Source organism: Macaca nemestrina, chromosome 9 (genome assembly GCF_043159975.1).
Source record: "Macaca nemestrina isolate mMacNem1 chromosome 9, mMacNem.hap1, whole genome shotgun sequence".
Lineage (NCBI taxonomy): Eukaryota > Metazoa > Chordata > Mammalia > Primates > Cercopithecidae > Macaca > Macaca nemestrina.
Window position 1 is genome coordinate 26681369 of NC_092133.1, and position 17260 is coordinate 26698628.

At 42.6% G+C, this 17260-nt stretch overlaps 1 protein-coding gene across 4 annotated transcripts in view; it reads left to right on the plus strand.

The window, feature by feature from the left end:
- Positions 1-17260, plus strand: part of LOC105478290 (sortilin related VPS10 domain containing receptor 1) — a 596134-nt gene that overhangs the window by 200698 nt on the left and 378176 nt on the right. For all 4 annotated transcript variants that reach the window (XM_071069161.1, XM_071069160.1, XM_071069162.1 and 1 more), the window contains exon 2: positions 5735-5802. In XM_071069161.1, coding sequence (XP_070925262.1) covers positions 5735-5802 — 68 coding nt within the window. The remainder of the gene's footprint in view (positions 1-5734; positions 5803-17260) is intronic.

Below are 17260 nucleotides of genomic sequence, written 5' to 3' on the forward strand. Positions count from 1 at the left end.
AGCCTCCCAAGTAGCTGGGATTACAGGCATGTGCCACCACACCCAGTTAATTTTGTATTTTTAACAGAGATAGGGTTTCTCCATGTTGGTCAGGCTTGTCTCCAACTCCCGACCTCAGGTGATCCTCCCACCTCGGCCTCCCAAAGTGCTGGGATTATAGGCATGAGCCACTGAGCCCAGCCCTGATATGTCCCCATTTTCTAAGATGTCCTTGAGGTGAGCAGTAGCCAGGTGAAGTATCCTTACAAATCCACTGACACCCCCCCAACTTCCTGATGCAGAGCAGGTGAACCCCACAATTGGGGCTTAGCCTGGGAGGGTTCTTCACTCAGGAAAGAATTCAAGAGTGAGCTGATGGTAGAAGAAAGCAGGTTTATTAAGTGGCAATGTATAGCAGAGTGGCTACTCCTTCCAGAGCGGGAGTAACCCATAGGCAGTGTGCCCAGAGTAGCAGCGTATGGGCTGTTTGCTAGCAATATTTATAACCACTTTTAATTACATGCAAATTAGGGGGTGGGCTCTTCACAAATCTCTAGGAAAGGAGTGGTAACTTCCAGGTGTTGCTCTGGAATTTCTCAACTGTCATGGCACTGGTGGGAGTGTCTTACCCTGAGGAGCAGCGAGGGCAACTAGAGATTGCCTTTGGTGCCATCTGCTAGTTCTGCAGGTTTCTTCATTTCACCCTGCCGAGACCAGGAAATAAGTTCCTCCAGTCTCCTGCCTCACTTCCATCCCACTTTCTGTGGGGTGAATTCTTTAGTAAATAAAAGGAGGAAGATACTATGTTTTTGTTTTTAAGAAAAGAAATGGAAAATTCCTATGCTTCTATTTAGAAAAGCATAGAAAAATTTTGGTTCTCTACAATCTACTACTTAGTTAATGCACAAGTTTTCAAAAGTTGCTGTGTGTAGAACCAGATTACCAGGAAGGTGTTCTCAGGTTCCTTAAATGTTTGGGGTTTCATTTCTAAATTATATGTTATGTTAATAATAAAAACCATGCTGTCATAGTCAAAGGTGTTACATGACTGATAATTGGCATGGTAGAGATGGCCTGTCTTATGCTCCTGGCAGGTTAATTCATTTCAGTGCATACCTGTAAATAAGCTTGCCCTAACGTTTTGATATAACAGAATATTTTTCACTGACTTTTGGTAATTTATAGTAGAACAGTCTTATTAGTCATCCACATACCAGCATCTGTTTGTGAATGTTTTTGTTCTGTAACCCAGTGCAGAAAGAGGTTGGGGCCAGAAGGGAGGAATGAATTGACATTTTCCTCTCACAGAGTCCTTTGTGATGGTTTCTCAACTCCTCGTCCAGAGGGAGTGAGGGCTAGACTTGATGGAATTATTCAGTAGGAGCTTTGTAAGGGCCTGATCAAAGGGTCACTAATCGTTTGGGAGCCCAGGTTATGAAAATGTGGCTCAGTGCTGTGGGAGAAGCCCTTGCTCACTCCCTTGGACCCTCTCCCATTCCTGCACAGAACCTGACCTGTTACTGTTTCTGGCACCCTTCTACCCTCCAAGGAATGGGTGATTTGAGAACAGTAGCTTGGCGAGTGGGCACCGGCATCCTCTATGTACCAGCCGGGTGCGGTGGCTCATGCCTGTAATCCCAACACTTTGGGAGGCCGAGGCAGGTGGATCACGAGGTCAGGAGATCGAGACCATTCTGGCCAACATGGTGAAACCTGTCTCTACTAAAAGTACAAAAATTAGCTGGCTGTGGTGGTGCGTGCCTGTAGTCCCAGCTACTCAGGAGGCTGAGGCAGGAGAATCGCTTGAACCCAGGAGGCAGAGCTTGCAGTGAGCCGAGATTGCGCCACTGCACTCTAGCCTGGCGACAGAGCGAGACTCCATCTAAAAAAGAAAAAAAAAAAAAAGAAAAAAAAAAAGAAGAAAAAACGTATGGACCAAGTGAAGTTCCTCCCAAAAGTTTTGTAAGCGATAGATGTGGCAAGAAGGAATCACGCAGTGGAAGATGAAGTGCAGATGTCATATGGTGACAGCAAGTCCTAGACTGGCGAGGGGCATACTTGAAACATGTTACTGTGGAAAGTCCCAGAAATAATTGGATGCTGAGGTCCTGGTACAGCACAGGTGGAGGTTATCAAGTCTTAGATAATTTGGGTTATAGCTATTTAAAGATAATATCCTAAGATTTACAGAGGAACCTTAAAAAGCTAGTACCATATGGTGACCACTTGAATCGGGGATGTTTTAACACTATATAATGAAAATAAGACACAGAAATAAATGGGATGCTGATGGATATGCCACTTTGTGTGGGGGTATATGTGTTCATATGCATTTTGAGATGTATATGTGTTCATCAAAATAGCCTTGCTTTTTGATTGAAGTTATAATTGAATGCTATACACTTAGAGTTTTTCTATACATGAAGATTGTGTGCTGAATGAATAAAAATAAATTATGTGTATATTATTTAAGCACATACAACATTTCACTTAATTAAAAACTTCCACTGAAAGCTGGATGCAGTGTCCGTCCTGCACCTCACTCCCAGCTACTAGGGAGGTTAAAGTGGGAGGATCCCTTAAGCCCAGTAGTGAGACCAGCCTGAGCAATAGAGCAGAACTCCCATCTCCAAACAAAAATGAAAGCAAACAAAACAGCTCCATTGTGTTCCATTTTGAGTTTGAAAAATACACAAAAACAACAGAGAATAAGACCAGAGTAGCGAGGCAATTGCATTTTTTGACATTTTCTCATTTAAATGTAGTGGTTTTGGCTCTGGTTCCCTTAACAGAAACTGCTTTGTTAAATAGTATTGGCATAACAGAAAAGCAAACAAACAAACAACAAAACATACCTAACATAAGGATGCATCATTGTTCAGGAATAAGATGGTAAATAATGCAGAGAGGCAGTAAAGGGAAAAAATAAAAAGAAATCTCAAATAATCGATTGAAAACATAACTAAAGGTTAGCAGTTCTCCCTTCTTTCTTGCTCTCGTTATGAAAACAGAAAGATTAAATAGATTGATTCAAGCAGATATGCTTTCAAATGCCATAAAGGACTCCTCTTCTGGTGCTGTATTGATAAACTGCCTGAGTGTATCACTGGCATTTCAGTTTTACTAGCCCTGCAAGAAGAGGCAGGGAGCGGTTTCTACCTCCCTGCCTGCCTGCCCTGGGATTGCTTAAACAATTTCTGTGTGTGCTTGTGCGAGTGGCTCCACACCATTACATGCTGGGTTAAAGGGTTCCTTTTCCGGGGCACCTTTGAATTCCCTCATCACATGGATGGGAGACACAGCCTGTGACCAGCTGAACTTCATTATTTAGTTTACTGCGGTATTGTATCAGGAGAGCAACTACCTAGAAATGCTTTATGCCCACACCCCTATTTTCTTGGTGGGGGATTTATAGGCTTATTCGGCAAAATTGTACTGAGGTGGAGTAGCAACATCATTCTGTGTCTTCAAACAAACAGCCACCCTGCTGCCACTGATCAGTGTTCCTGGGATGGCAGTGATTGAAATTTAGCACTGAGCGCGACTTAATTGGCACATGGATCTGTTAAGCATATGCCCCCACCACAGGCATGCCATCTGATGTGCCCATAGGGTGTCCCGCACCTCACACATGCTCACGTTTTGCTAAAGAAGCAAGTTTTGAACAGGACCTGGAAGGAAGGAAGCTGTGCTGTAGTTCAGGAGAGGGGTGGCCTTAGATGACAGGTACTCAGGGATCTCTGCCTGTTTTTAAGTTATTGTAATTTTTTTTTACTCCCTGACAAACCTAAGGTCAGGGAGTTCCAGTTTGCTTGCTGTGAAATTTAAAAAGTTAAGAATGTGTTCACTGATGCTTGTGCCTTCAGTAAATCAAACGCTGTGCTAGTAGAGTGGAACTTGGATTCAGCATTCCTCAGCAGCTTGCAGGCCCGGAATTTAAGGTTGGAATGTTCTCTGCTCACTGTGGCTAGAACTGATCCCTTGGCCTTCAGAGAAGAATTCAGGAAATCAATGTCAACGTGTTTCTGCTGAGTTGGAAACAGCTGGGCTGAGCCAAATGTTCTAGGTTATGAGTACCAGGAGGAAAATACGAACTTCGACAGAAAACTGAGCAAACCCATAATGTTTTTCCCTCACGTAAGAAGAGCAAGTCAAGTGGAGAAATCAGTGGTTAGGAACACACACTGCTCTGTGGAATCTTCTCAAGTGTCCTTGGGCTCATGTATTTCAAGTAACCAAGTGGACTGTGTTCATTGCTGTAGACACCAAGAGAAGCCGTCTTCTGGAGCAGCTGTGATGGGAAGAGTTGCGGTGTGACTGATAAGGGGTATATAGCTCTTCATCAACTTCCCTTTTCTTTCATGAGCGCTTCTGTCCTAACCGGATCACGGACTCGTAGGCTGAATCTGTTTTTCTTTGTGTTCTCTTCTGGCATCAGACAAAATCCTGGGCTCCTAATAAACGTTTAATATATGTTTGTTGAATTCTGAAAGAATGAAATGGTTTTTAGGTTCCTCTGGGTAAAGTTGAAAATAGTGCTGCTTTCGATGTCAGAGGAGGATTTGCTGCGAAGCGAATATAGCTTAAATTTAGCCTTCTGCAATTCTACGGCTTCTTTCTTGAGACCTGTTCCTAATTTTTGATTTTATCTGTTTCTTATGGAGGGTTCCATAAGAAACAGATTACACAGTAATCATCTGGACCCCATGAAATAGATTTGCTCCTGTTAAAATGCTGTTGTTTAGCCCTGCCAATGTGGCTGCTATTTTATGGCTTTCCTAGAAATTGGAAGTCAGAAGAAAGTTAAAACCAAGCTCACACAGGGCAAAGGGAAGGAACTAACATTTAAGAATCCCATGCTAGGCCAGGCGCAGTGGTTCATGCCTGTAATCCCGGCACTTTGGGAGGCCAAGGCTAGTGGATCACCTGAGGTCAGGTGTTCGAGACCAGCCAGACCAACGTGGCAAAACCCGATCTCTAAAAATGCAAAAAATTAGCCAGGCATGGTGGCGGGTTCCTGTAATCCCAGCTACTTGGGAGGCTGAGGCAGGAAAATCGCTTGAACCTGGGAAGCGGAGGTTGCAGTGGGCCGAGATTGTGCCATTGCACTCCAACGCGGGCGATATGAGCAAAACTCCATCTCCAAAAAAAAAAAAAAAAACAACAAAAAAGACAAACCACCATGCTAATTGATATGTAATTTGTATTTATTTCCTAATTTAACTTCAAACAGCAATTCTTTTTGGGAGATAGCATTACTCTTCATCCCCCTGAATAAATGGGCATACTGACTTTCAAAGAATTCTTTGCTCTCTCCCAAAAAGATGGTAGCTGGGCACATTGAGGTTATCCAGCCACCTCAATGCCCAGCTACTAGGGCTGGAAACTAATCATTGACATTCCTTTCTCCCAGGCATCTGCTCAGTGAGTACCTGAAGTGTGTTCATATTTGGCAGTTCTGCCAGCCTTCCCTAAAAGCATTAAACCCACTAGGGAAAGAAATGCCTGGAGGAGCAGTTAACCCTTGCTGCAGGGTGACAGGGAGAAAGGTAGGGAGAGGATAGGCCTAAGCAGTTCAGTGGAAAGGCAGAAAGGCACGCCAACCCTTTCCCAGTCAGTGCCGCAAATGCTGTAACAATTCATTCAATTATGCTAAGCGCCTATTAAAGGAATCCTAAGCCCTCCCTTGGGCCATTTCAGTTCTAAGAGATTGTAATTGTTTGAGACTAACCATGATTTCTTCTTTTGCCTTCAGGTGATTCTCATTTTGACAAAGCTCTATGACTATAACCTGGGGAGCATCACCGAGAGCTCACTTTGGAGGTATGTAGATAAATGGAGCTAATAATTACCTTGTTATTTAAGCATGATGCCTGCTACTGCTGTCCCACTCACTTTTTCCTGGCAGGATGGTTCCTGGTAATGTGTACTCCTTGCTTTCTCTCTTTAGTGATGCGCTGGGGTTTATCTCCAGGCAGTCCAGAGCTTTACCTTCTTTATAGATCCCTTCTTTTAGTCAGTCAGATTCTTTTGCTAACCTGTACAATGGGTTGTGTTTATGCACCATCTCACTGACCTTTAAGTTTATTGGATCAGAAGTGAGAGTGGAAGTCTCTTTGCAGAAGGACTCAGCACAGCCTCTTGGTCTGTAGAATGAGGCTCTCTACCAGGGAAACTTTTTTTTATTTTTTTGAGAAGGAGTTTTGCTCTTGTTGCCCAGGCTGGAGTTCAATGGCACGGTCTCGGCTCAGCGCAATCTCTACCTCCCGGGTTCAAGCGATTCTCCTGTCTCAGCCTCCTGAGTAGTTGGGATTACAGGCATGCACCACCACACCTGGCTAATTTTTTCTATTTTTGGTAAAGACTGGGTTTCTCCATGTTGGTCAGGCTGCTCTTGAACTTCTGACCTCAGGTGATCTGCCAGCCTCGGCCTCCCAAAGTGCTGGGATTACAGACATGAGCCGCTGTGCCCAGCCCAGAGCAACATTCTTTTACTAACTTCCCTTCCATGACGGTCCTGCAGCTCACCAGCAGCACAGGCATACCTACCCACACTCATGCACACCCTTATCCTTAGGATACACACTGTATTACTTCACACATGTAGAGTGTGGAAATGATACAGGATTTTTTCAGTGCCTGTTTGCCAGCCAGAGACCTCTGCAGCCGGCAGTGCCTCTGATTGAGTTTTGCTTGTACCCACAGGGCTTGCTCTGCCCACTTGGCCCATCAGGCTGCACTCAGCTCATACAACTGGTCTATATCTCATGCCCGCCAAGGGCAAGCCAGGCGCGCCAGCTGCTGTGGTGGGGTGGGCAGCTCCAGGCATTGGCTCTGTGCAAGGCTGTGGCTGGACTAGGTGTACGGCAAGGGGCTTCTGCCTTGGGCGCTGGTGTCTGGATGAGGGGAATGCGGTGGCGCCCTAAAAACTCGGAGACACCAGCAATCACAAAACTCCAAAGGGGGTGTTACAGCATGGCACACAGCCCTGGCTTGGGGAGCTGAGGTCTGGGTCCCCAGAAGGGTGACAGCTCTTCTCTCCTTCTCACCAGCCACAGTGCAGCAAATGGGGTGGGGGTGGTTTTTAGCTCGTTCGTGTTACGGCTTGTTCAGTCCCACTGCTCTGCTCTAGCCCATGGCTCCTAGGCTGGCCCGGCCCCACTGCTACTCCCTGTGGTGTGGGGCAGCTGCCTGGCACCAACAGAGGACAGGAAGGCTACAGTGTTACAACTCCTTTCTCACTCGCTGTTTGGTGGGTCCCAGGTTCGTGTCCTGCATCCAAGAAGAATGAGGTTATACGGACAACTGGAGAGTGATGCAGGCAGAGAAGAGTTTTATTGAGTGATGGAACAGCTCCCAGTGGAGAGGAGACCCAAAGCGTGTAGTCCCTACCAGAAGGCGGGTAGTCCCAAAGTGCGGCTGAGGCCAGGGTTTTTATAGGCTCAAAATGGGGGAGGTGCAAGCTGTAGGTAGAAAGAAGAAAACATATTGGGTCTTGGAGGAGTTTCCCAACCATGATTTTGGATCCTTGGTAGCCCAACTGCCCAGTCATGCTGGTATTCAAGGAGCTCCTCTATGCTAAGGGATTTGTACCTATTCATTTGAAAAATTATTGTGATAGTGGTAGAAGGCAGACAGATTCCTAGGCAGATAGGGGCAAGCACCCAGTGAAACCCAACCTTCAAGCCATAAGACAGCCTGAAGCCTGGAAACCAAGGGGCCACTTTTGGGTATAGTTCCTAGTTACAGGGATGTAACTGAAAGTGTGCGAAGTTTGGTAGGGGCCTTAATAAAAAGTATAATTTTTTAGTGCTTTAAGGAGCCAGCATCTACTATATTGCCTCAATTCTGTAACCCTTCATCAGAATCTCTGTGACTCTGATCAACTTCGTACTTCCCTGATAGATTTCTCTAATGGATCTCCATGTATAAGAGTAAAAGCCAGCGTTTTTTTCTGCAGTGTATCTGCCATATAAAACATAGTCTGCATATTAGAAATTTAATAGATAATGCAGTTTTGTCTCACTGGGACAGAGGCTTTCAGCAGTCGTAACTCTCCACCTGCATAGTGGAAAGAGCATGCTTGCAGGGCCTGAGGAGCTGGTCGCCCCAAACTGTAGAAGCTCAGGTTCAGTGTGCTTTTCTCTCCATGATGGGGCATTGTTACCGACGGCTCAGTCTAGGAAGAATGTCCTTTTTAAACTTGGTGGAAAAGGTTAATTTAAAAAATGGCATCACATTCCATTAGTATCAGGCTTCCCTTCTGAAGGAGCAGTCTACTTGGGTGAAGTCTGGGAAAGTGTGGCAAGAATGGCCTGCTGGCTTCTGAATCTTAAGATGAATTTCACTGAAGGATGTATACTGTCATGCACTGCATAATGACGTTTTAGTCAACGACACCGTATAAAACAGTGGTCCCATAAAATTATACTGTATTTTTCCTGTACCTCTTTTGTTTAGGTATGTTTAGGTACACAAATACCATGATGTTACAATTGCCCACAGTGTTCAGTACAGTAACATGCTGTATGAATTTGCAGTCTTGGAACAATAGGGCATACCTTACAGCCTAGATATGTAGTACGCTACACCCTCTAGGTTTGTGTAAGTATACTGTATGATGTTCACACGATGAGAAACTCACCTAAGGTCATGTTTCTCAGAATGTATCCACCTCATTAAGTGATACATGACTGTAGATACACATATAGTCAGCGTTCTCTCTCTGTGAGTTTTAGATCTGTTAATTCAACCCATCTTGGATCAAAACTGTTGGGGGAAAAAATTAAAAAACAACACTAGCACTAAAACAAGTAAAAAATACAGCATAACAACTATTTACATAATATTTATATTGTATTTAGTGTTACAAGTAATCTGGGAATGATTTTAAATATACTAGGGAGAAGATCAGTACATCATATGCAAATACTACACCATCTTCTATCAGGAATTTGAGCATCTGTGGATTTTAGTATTCATGGGGGGTTCTGGAAACAATCTCCTCCAGATACAGTGAGATGACCATGTGTATACGCCCACACACTATACCCATAGATACATAATATATTTTTAAAATATACCCCAATAGTCATTTGCCATATGTCATATACTGGTGTGACTACTGCAGGTATGTGATATATTAGAAGCTGGTAATTTTATTTATTTTAAATTATTATTATTATTATTATTTGAGAAAGAGTCTCACCCTGTCACCTACGCTGGAGTGCAGGGGCATGATCACAGCTTACTGCAGCCTCAAACACCCAGATAAAAGCGATCTTCCCACCTCCACCTCCTAAGTAGCTGGGACTACAAGTATTTGCCACTACCCTAGGCTAATTTTTAAAAATTATTTTTATAGAGACAGGGTCCCATTTTGTTACTCAAATTGGTCTTGAGCTCCTGGGTTCGAGTAACTCTCCCACCTTAGCCTCCCAAACTTTCAGGATTACAGGCATGAGCCACCACGCCTAGTCATTTTAGTACTTTAATAGGAATGGCACGTACCTTACTGAAAATATAATTTAGAAAAGAGAGAATAAGGTGGAAAATATGTATAATACTTCATATTATAATATATAATATGTCATATATAAAACCTCAGTAGGACTTTAGAACAGCTCACGGTGCCCATACTCAGAGTTTAGGGAACCTCCGTAGTTACGCTAATACAGAGGAGGAGTGGGACAGGCCTGGGTGGGTAGACGACAGGGGTCAGGAAGAGAAAGCCTTATGGTTCTGAGTTGTCTAGCACATACTTTCTTGAGGGAAACTAGATGGCCTAGCACGAACTGACTTTCTCCTGCACCAGCTCATACTGTTACCAAAACACCAAGGATCCAGTCTCAGCCCTGCTGCTCACTGCACAGAAAGCCAATCACCGAGACGACAATTATTGCCAAGGAAGAAGGCTTTAATCAGGTGGTGGAGCTGAGGAGATGGGCGATCAGTCTCAAATCCATCTCCCTGACTCACTAAACTTAGGGGTTTAATATAGTGGGATAGAAATGTAACAGTGTGTTGGAACTCAGGAACTAGGGAAAGGTAAGGAAATGAAATGAGGGGCCTGGCATCTCATTGTCTGAATGCGATGAGCTGGTGAGTTTTAGTTCTTTGATACTTTTTGAGAGGCTTCCAGGGCCTTTCCTGAGGAAGGAACTCAGATGAAACAAATGTTAAGTTTCAAGCTTTAAGACAGGAAGGGCCAATTCCTATTTTTATCCAAAAGAAATGTGTATGGGACTATTGGGGTGGTTTCAGTACTTTATGTTCAGAAAACCTGCCTATGCCAAAAATTGGGGACTATGACCTCAGGCAAGTCTTAGACATCTGCAAGGTACCCATGGCCCTGAGTACAGGAGTTAGCATATAAGCTAGTACTCAGTAACTCTGTTTTTAAACAGAGCAGTGAACACAACAAACTGAATGGTCATCCAAATATTATTTTATTATATTGTATTTTATTTCTTTTATTCAACAGTGTTATATTGATTAACTCCTTTATGCCTTGGAATGATCTGGTCCAGCAAGGGGAAGGTATGTGTGTGCCTAGATCAACAGCAGATAGGCTCTGTCTTCCAGGCGTTCCTTTTTAGAGGGGGACAAAGATCTGTGGACAGTCAAGGTGAGAGGAAAATACACTTGCATGTATCCCTCCTTATGTAATTGTATAGAATAAGTTATTGAAGCAGCCACCCAGAAATGCCAGATCCCAGAATAAGATAGATATAATGTAAATAGACAGACTCTCACACAACTGTAAGTGTTGTAATAAGAATATGAGATAAGTGTTGCTTCTTTACTTTGCTCATGTAGATATTTTCTCTTCTTAACTCATCTTTGAGTCCTTGAACCCAGCACCTTCTGGTTTAGTGGTAATGATGATAATGGTAATAATGACAATACTGAAAACTTTTACTGGGTATTCACTATGTGTCAGACATGATGCTGAGTGTTAGACATGTGTTATTAGATCCTCTTAATTCATTTTTATGGTGTGCCCAAGGTCACACAACTAGGAAATAGTAGCCTACAGACTTACAGACATGTTACTGAACTCCATCCGTTCATTGCTTATCTGTCTTCCAGAGCTCTGCCTTCTGGTGGATCTTTCTATACCCAAACAAATCAACAGAATATTTTATAGAAATATATGTGTATATTATTATATATTATCTATATATGTGTTGTGTATACACACACACAGACACACACACACACACACACAAACACTATATACAGAGCGAATAGGGTTTTCTATATGCTGTAACATTCTGAGCAGCAGTTGCCTTACTCCTGAAAATACTGGGCGACAGTGAAATGGCTTCTTGTCCAACAAATAGATGCATGCAGTTTTCAATTGAGCCCTTATTCTTTACAAGTTTTAGCAGCTAAAGAGTCAGAAAGGGGCAACTGGCAAATGCCCTTGAGGTGGTAGGGTAAGCAAGAGGCCAAGAGGCTGTTGACCTTACAGTGATGTCCTAGGGCTGTAAGCCTTGCTGGATATTAACAAACCAGGGAAGACAGAGCGAGACATCACTGTACCAAATTAATGAGCTTTTGCTCCCAGTTGGTCTTGTCATTGATTACACCTTAATCTTGGAGCAAGTTGGTGATTTCTGTTTCATTTTGTGTTGTTCTTCACTCGAGGAGTCAAACCGAGAGGAAGAGGGGATGATTTGATGCAGAACAATCAACTGCACCTTAAAATTGTCTTCACTTTATAGTAGATTAAGCTTTGCGAAATTGGAGAGCGTGGTGGTTTTACCATATTGACGCAAGATAAGCTTAAAGGTTGAGAAAAATAAAATGTCAAAATCTTGAATATAGTACTTCTGAGAAGAAATATATTCATCTTTTTTTCCTGTTATACTGGGGCAATCAGCAGTCTGTTGAGAGAGGCTTAGCTTGTGAGAAAGCCCTAGGCAATTCTGGAAGGAGCTGAAAGTCTACTCTCTTAAAGCAGCACTCAGCCTGCAGTACCTGTCTGTCTTAGAGTTTGCCTGACATGGCTGACATCTCAAATGCAGTGTCCTATTCTCAGATCCACATGGGACACAAGCAGGCTTCTAACTGGGTCTCCAAAAGTATGCACTTCTCAAACAGCAGAACCTGCTTTTGGAGGGGCACAAAGCAAGTGCAGTTTAAGGACAGAGAATGTGTTAGGCTTTTGATGTGATTCTGTATTGGCAGCCAACCCTGTCCCATTTTCTCAGGGGACACATTTTCTTGGGCATTACACATCGTGATTATCAAGAGAAGTTCCCCAGTAGTGTTTGTGAATAATAGCCTTGAAGCAGAGACTGTGTGGGGATGAGGGCAGCCTGTGCTCTCTGAAGAACTCCTTGGGTTCAGGCTGAAGGGAACTCATCTGTGTGCTGTGAGCCCTCTGCCGGCCCTGTGGGTGAGTCCCAACGCCTCCCTTCTACTCCCACACCACATCCAGGGGAAGAAGAGTGGGTGGCTTGGGTCAGATTGTTAGTCCCTGCTTTGAAGGATGTTTTGCTACCAAATCCAGGTTTCACTCTGCTATAAACACAAGGCTATATGCACATCCTGAAATATTAATATTAATAATAATAATAATAATAAAACCAGAGTGTGATAACTTCCAAGCAAGAGAAGTCTTGATGCCACACAGATTTAATGATGCAATTCACACCTGTGCGTACAAATGTTTAGTACCTCTCCAAGGTCCAAGGGAGCTAGTCAAGCTCCCAGGCAGGATCCGGAAGTGTTCTGGATTGTGGCTCTTTGGATTCTCGATTCTTTTGTGTTTTGTAACTACCATTCCATATTTGTGTCACTTGGAGTTGCTTGTGGTTCCTGAACTTATACAATTAATTTTTTTTTTTTTTTTTTTTTTTTGAGATGGAGTCTTGCTCTGTCGCCCAGGGTGGAGTGCAGTGGCGCGATCTGAGCTCACTGCAAGCTCTGCCTCCCGGGTTCACGCCATTCTCCTGCTTCAGCCTCCTGAGTAGCTGGGACTACAGGCGCCCGCCACCACGCCTGGCTAATATATTTTTTGTATTTTTAGTAGAGATGGGGTTTCACCGTGTTAGCCAGGATGGTCTCAATCTCCTGACCTTATGATCTGCCTGTCTCAGCCTCCCAAAGTGTTGGGATTACAGGCGTAAACCACTGTGCTCGGCCTACAGTTAATTTTTTTTTTATGTTTTAAAGAAACAGGGTCTTGCTCTGGCACTCAGGCAATGGAACAATCATAGCTCACTGCAGCCACAAGCAATCCTCCAGCCTCAGCCTCCCAAGTAGCTGGTGCTACAGGTACATACCACTGCGCCAGATTAATTTTTAAATTTTTTTGTAGAGACGAGGCCTCAATTTGTTGCCCAGATTGGTCTTGGACCCCTGGCTTTAAGCAATCCCCTTAACTCAGCCTCCTAAAGCACTGGGATTACAGGTGTGAGTCACTCCACCCTGCCGACATTTATTTTAGTAAACCTTGTTATTTTTTAAAAAATCACAAATGTGTGCTCATTACAATGAGCCAGAAAAAAATACAGATATATATATTTTTTAAAAACTGTGAATAGTTTCTTACATACCACCTAGATCGAGTTTTCCTGATATCTGTGATGTTGAGTTATTGTTTTTTTCTCTTCATATCTTTATGACTCAACTAAAAAGTGCCAACAGATATATACATACCGTAGGTCTACTTTTTCATTTGTTTAAGAAAACAGAAGTATACTATTCACTCGACTATGACAACCTGATTTATTTCCCTTAACAATGACTCTTGGGTGTTTGTCCAGATTAATGCATTGAAAAAAATGGTCCAGGCTTATAAGCATCCCAGAGTATGCATATTGTACAGTATATTGAATTAAACAACTGCATGCTTAATTAACTTATGTATTGCTTTCTACATGCCAAGAAGTGTTTTCAGTGCTTTCATCCTTTTAACAACCCCACAAAATAGGCACTGTTTGTAGCTCTAGTTTCTTTCTTTTTTTTTTTTTTTTGAGATGGAGTTCCATTCGTGAAGAGTGATGGCATGTTCTCGACTCACTGCAACCTCTGCCTCTCTCTGGTTCAAGCAATTCTCCTGCCTCAGCCTCCTGAGTAGCTGGGATTGCAGGTGCCTGCCACCATACCCAGCTAATCTTTTTGCATTTTTAGTAGATACAGGGTTTCACCCCGTTGGCCAGGCTAGTCTCGAACTCCTCAGGTGATCCGCCCGCCTTGGCCTCCCAAAGTGCTGGGATTACAGGCATGAGCCACCACACCCAGCCTGTAGCTCCAGTTTCTAGATGAGAGAAGTAAGACTTAGAAAGATTTAGTAGCATGCTCAATGGTCTGAGAGCCAGCTAGTCAGGTAGAGCTGACTCCTGAGTATTCTCTGAATGCCTGTGCTACACTGCTTCTCCATTACCTTTCTGATGGATCTTTAGTTCATTTCCTCAAGAGTTGTTATTACACATAGTGCTCTGACAGACATATCTATAAACATATCCTTTTACTTTGGTAATTTTACCTTTATAAAGTACAATAGAATTCTTAAGATGATATTGTTGTATCAAAAATGAATGCATTTATATTGTAAATGATATTCGAGATTACATTCCAAGAAGGCTGCAACAAATCATACACGTGCAAGCAATAATAGTTTGTGGATTTCCCCAGGCTTTCATCAGGACTGGAATTTTCAATGCATAACTTTTAAATCAGTCTTTTGGATGAAAATGATGTCTTGATCTCCGTGTATTTTAATGGGTATTTTCCTGACCACAAGTGATAGTGAGCATCTTTTCATATGTGTATTGGTCTGTGGCACTGTGGACCTCTCTTTTTCCCTCACTCCTCCGGCAAAAATAATTGCTTCTTCCTCATTAATCTTGTAGTGAATTATGTATCTTTGATTTACAATGGTTATCAGATGTATATTTATTTTGTTCAACAAACATATCTTAGACCCACCTGTATGCCATGCCAAGCAATGTACCAGGTAGTCAGTGGGAATAAGCATATAAATAAATAATTGTTCCTGTGCTATAGAAACCCCAAATCTAGTGAAGAGCAGACTTTCAGTGCATAGTTACAGAAGTGTGCTAAATGCAGGGTAAAATGTATGCATAAGTTATTGTGATGTTTGTCTGTTTCCATACTGTGTTAGTCTGTTCCCATGCTGCTAATAAAGACATACCCGATACTGGGTAATTTATAAAGGAAAGAGGTTTAATTGACTCACAGTTCCACAGTGCTGGGGAGGCCCCACAGTCATAGTGTAAAATGATGGAAGAGCAAAGCCATGTCTTATATGGCAACAGGCAAGAGAGTTTGTGCAGGGGAACTCCCATTTACAAAACCATCAGATCTCGTGAGACTTGCACACTAACACGAAAACAGTATAGAGGAAGACCCGCCCCCATGACTCAGTTACCTCCCACCAAGTCCTTCCCTTGATATGTGGGAATTATGGGAGCTAAAATTCAAGATGAGATTTGGGTAGAGACACAGCCAAGCCATATCTCATACTAACCTGGAATTCCAAAGACTATGACCATGTCTTATTTTCATTTGGTTCACACCCAAAATAGAACTGGTCTTATTAAGCATCATTAAATGCTTTTTGCTTTGAAGCAGTATGTTATGAAATGATTTAGTGTCACTGAAAGCCAGGCCTACATCATATACTTATTTCTATCCTAAATTTTTAACCTACTGTCTTATGTGTAGGCGATACAGTTCTGAATAATGTGCTACATGACCTCGTGAAATTCCATGACATTGCAGTCAGAGAAGAAGAGCATAACCAGTGCCAAGTGGGAAAAGCCCAGCGATTCAAGTCAGGAATCTGTTATTTCCATAGAACTCTAGGCATTCCTGTTCAGCCCCCTTGATTTTAACAAAATGTTAGAACTCACCACATAAAAGCTGGTTCTACAAGGATCTACATGTATTCATCCAAAAGATGCTGTAGACCTTCCTGAGATCTGTGAGACTGTCTGTGAGTCTGGTCTCAGCTTGCACCCCTGCTCTCCTTGTTTGCCTCAGTGATTGACACCCTGCTGAGTTCCCCACTTCTCCTTTTAGCAAGTAATAGATGAAATACACAGTAAAGCAACACTGTCCTGAGGTCCTAATAACTTTGCCAATATAAGCTGAGAAAGCAAAGGCAAAAAATTTTACTAGAGAAAACAAAGCAACTTACATTCTGCTATCAAACCTGTTTATATATTTCTGGAAGTATTTAGAATATTAATTCCCATTTTAGTACATTGATATGAACACCACATGGTAAAATTCTACATCTGTGAAGTCCCTTGAGATACAGATCACCACCATCCAGTTACCTTCCACATCCTCACAGTTCCTCAGAAGGCTTTCCTATGTATTCACTGTTTTGGATTATCCTTTTATGTTAACATTTAAGCTTATTAATAAGCAATCAAACAATGGAAATTAAGTGCTATTTGAGTATAGTGTCCTGTATTGGGCACAAAGAAAGTCAGAAGATCCTCAGAACACAATTTCATACCTTCTAGGAAGACAGAGTCTCTTTATTCCTTCAGCATGACTAGATCCTCCATGTTTTTCAGGTCATAGTCCAAATACCAACTTCTTTTTAAGAAGCCATTAGTATCTATACTATTAAAAGTAGACTTGGGTGGACATGGTGGCTCACTCCTGTAATCCCAGCATTTTGGGAGGCCAAGGCGAGTGGATCACTTGAGGCCAGAAGTTCGAGACCAGCCTGGCCAACATGGTGAAACCTTGTCTCTACTAAAAATTAGCTGGGTGTGGTGGCTGGAGCCTGTAATCCCAGCCACTCGGGAGGTTGAGGCAGGAGAATTGCTTGGACCCTGGAGGCAGAGATTGCAGTGAGCCAAGATCACAGCACTGTACGTCAGCCTGAGTGACACAGTGAGACTCCATCTCAAAAAAAAAAAAAAAAAAAAAAGGCTCTTGCTTCTTTCTACCATAGCTCTTTGTTTTTTTCATTCACTACATGTATCATGATCTAGAATGATTTTATTTATTACTTGTCTATTGTCTGATGCCACCATTAAAATATAAGCTCCCTAAGGGCAGAGACCTTGTCTGTCTTATTTTCGGTGTCTAGGAAATTGCCTAGCACAAAGGTATTCAAGTGAGATTTGGCAAATTAATTGAATATGTAAATACCTACATACATGGACCCATGCTAACTGGTATAAATCCAGATAAAAATAAGGTCAGATTGTTGTCCTTAAGCAATTTGCAGTCTGTTGGGGAGACAGGTAGATAAATGAGAGATTACATCAGTATGTATGTC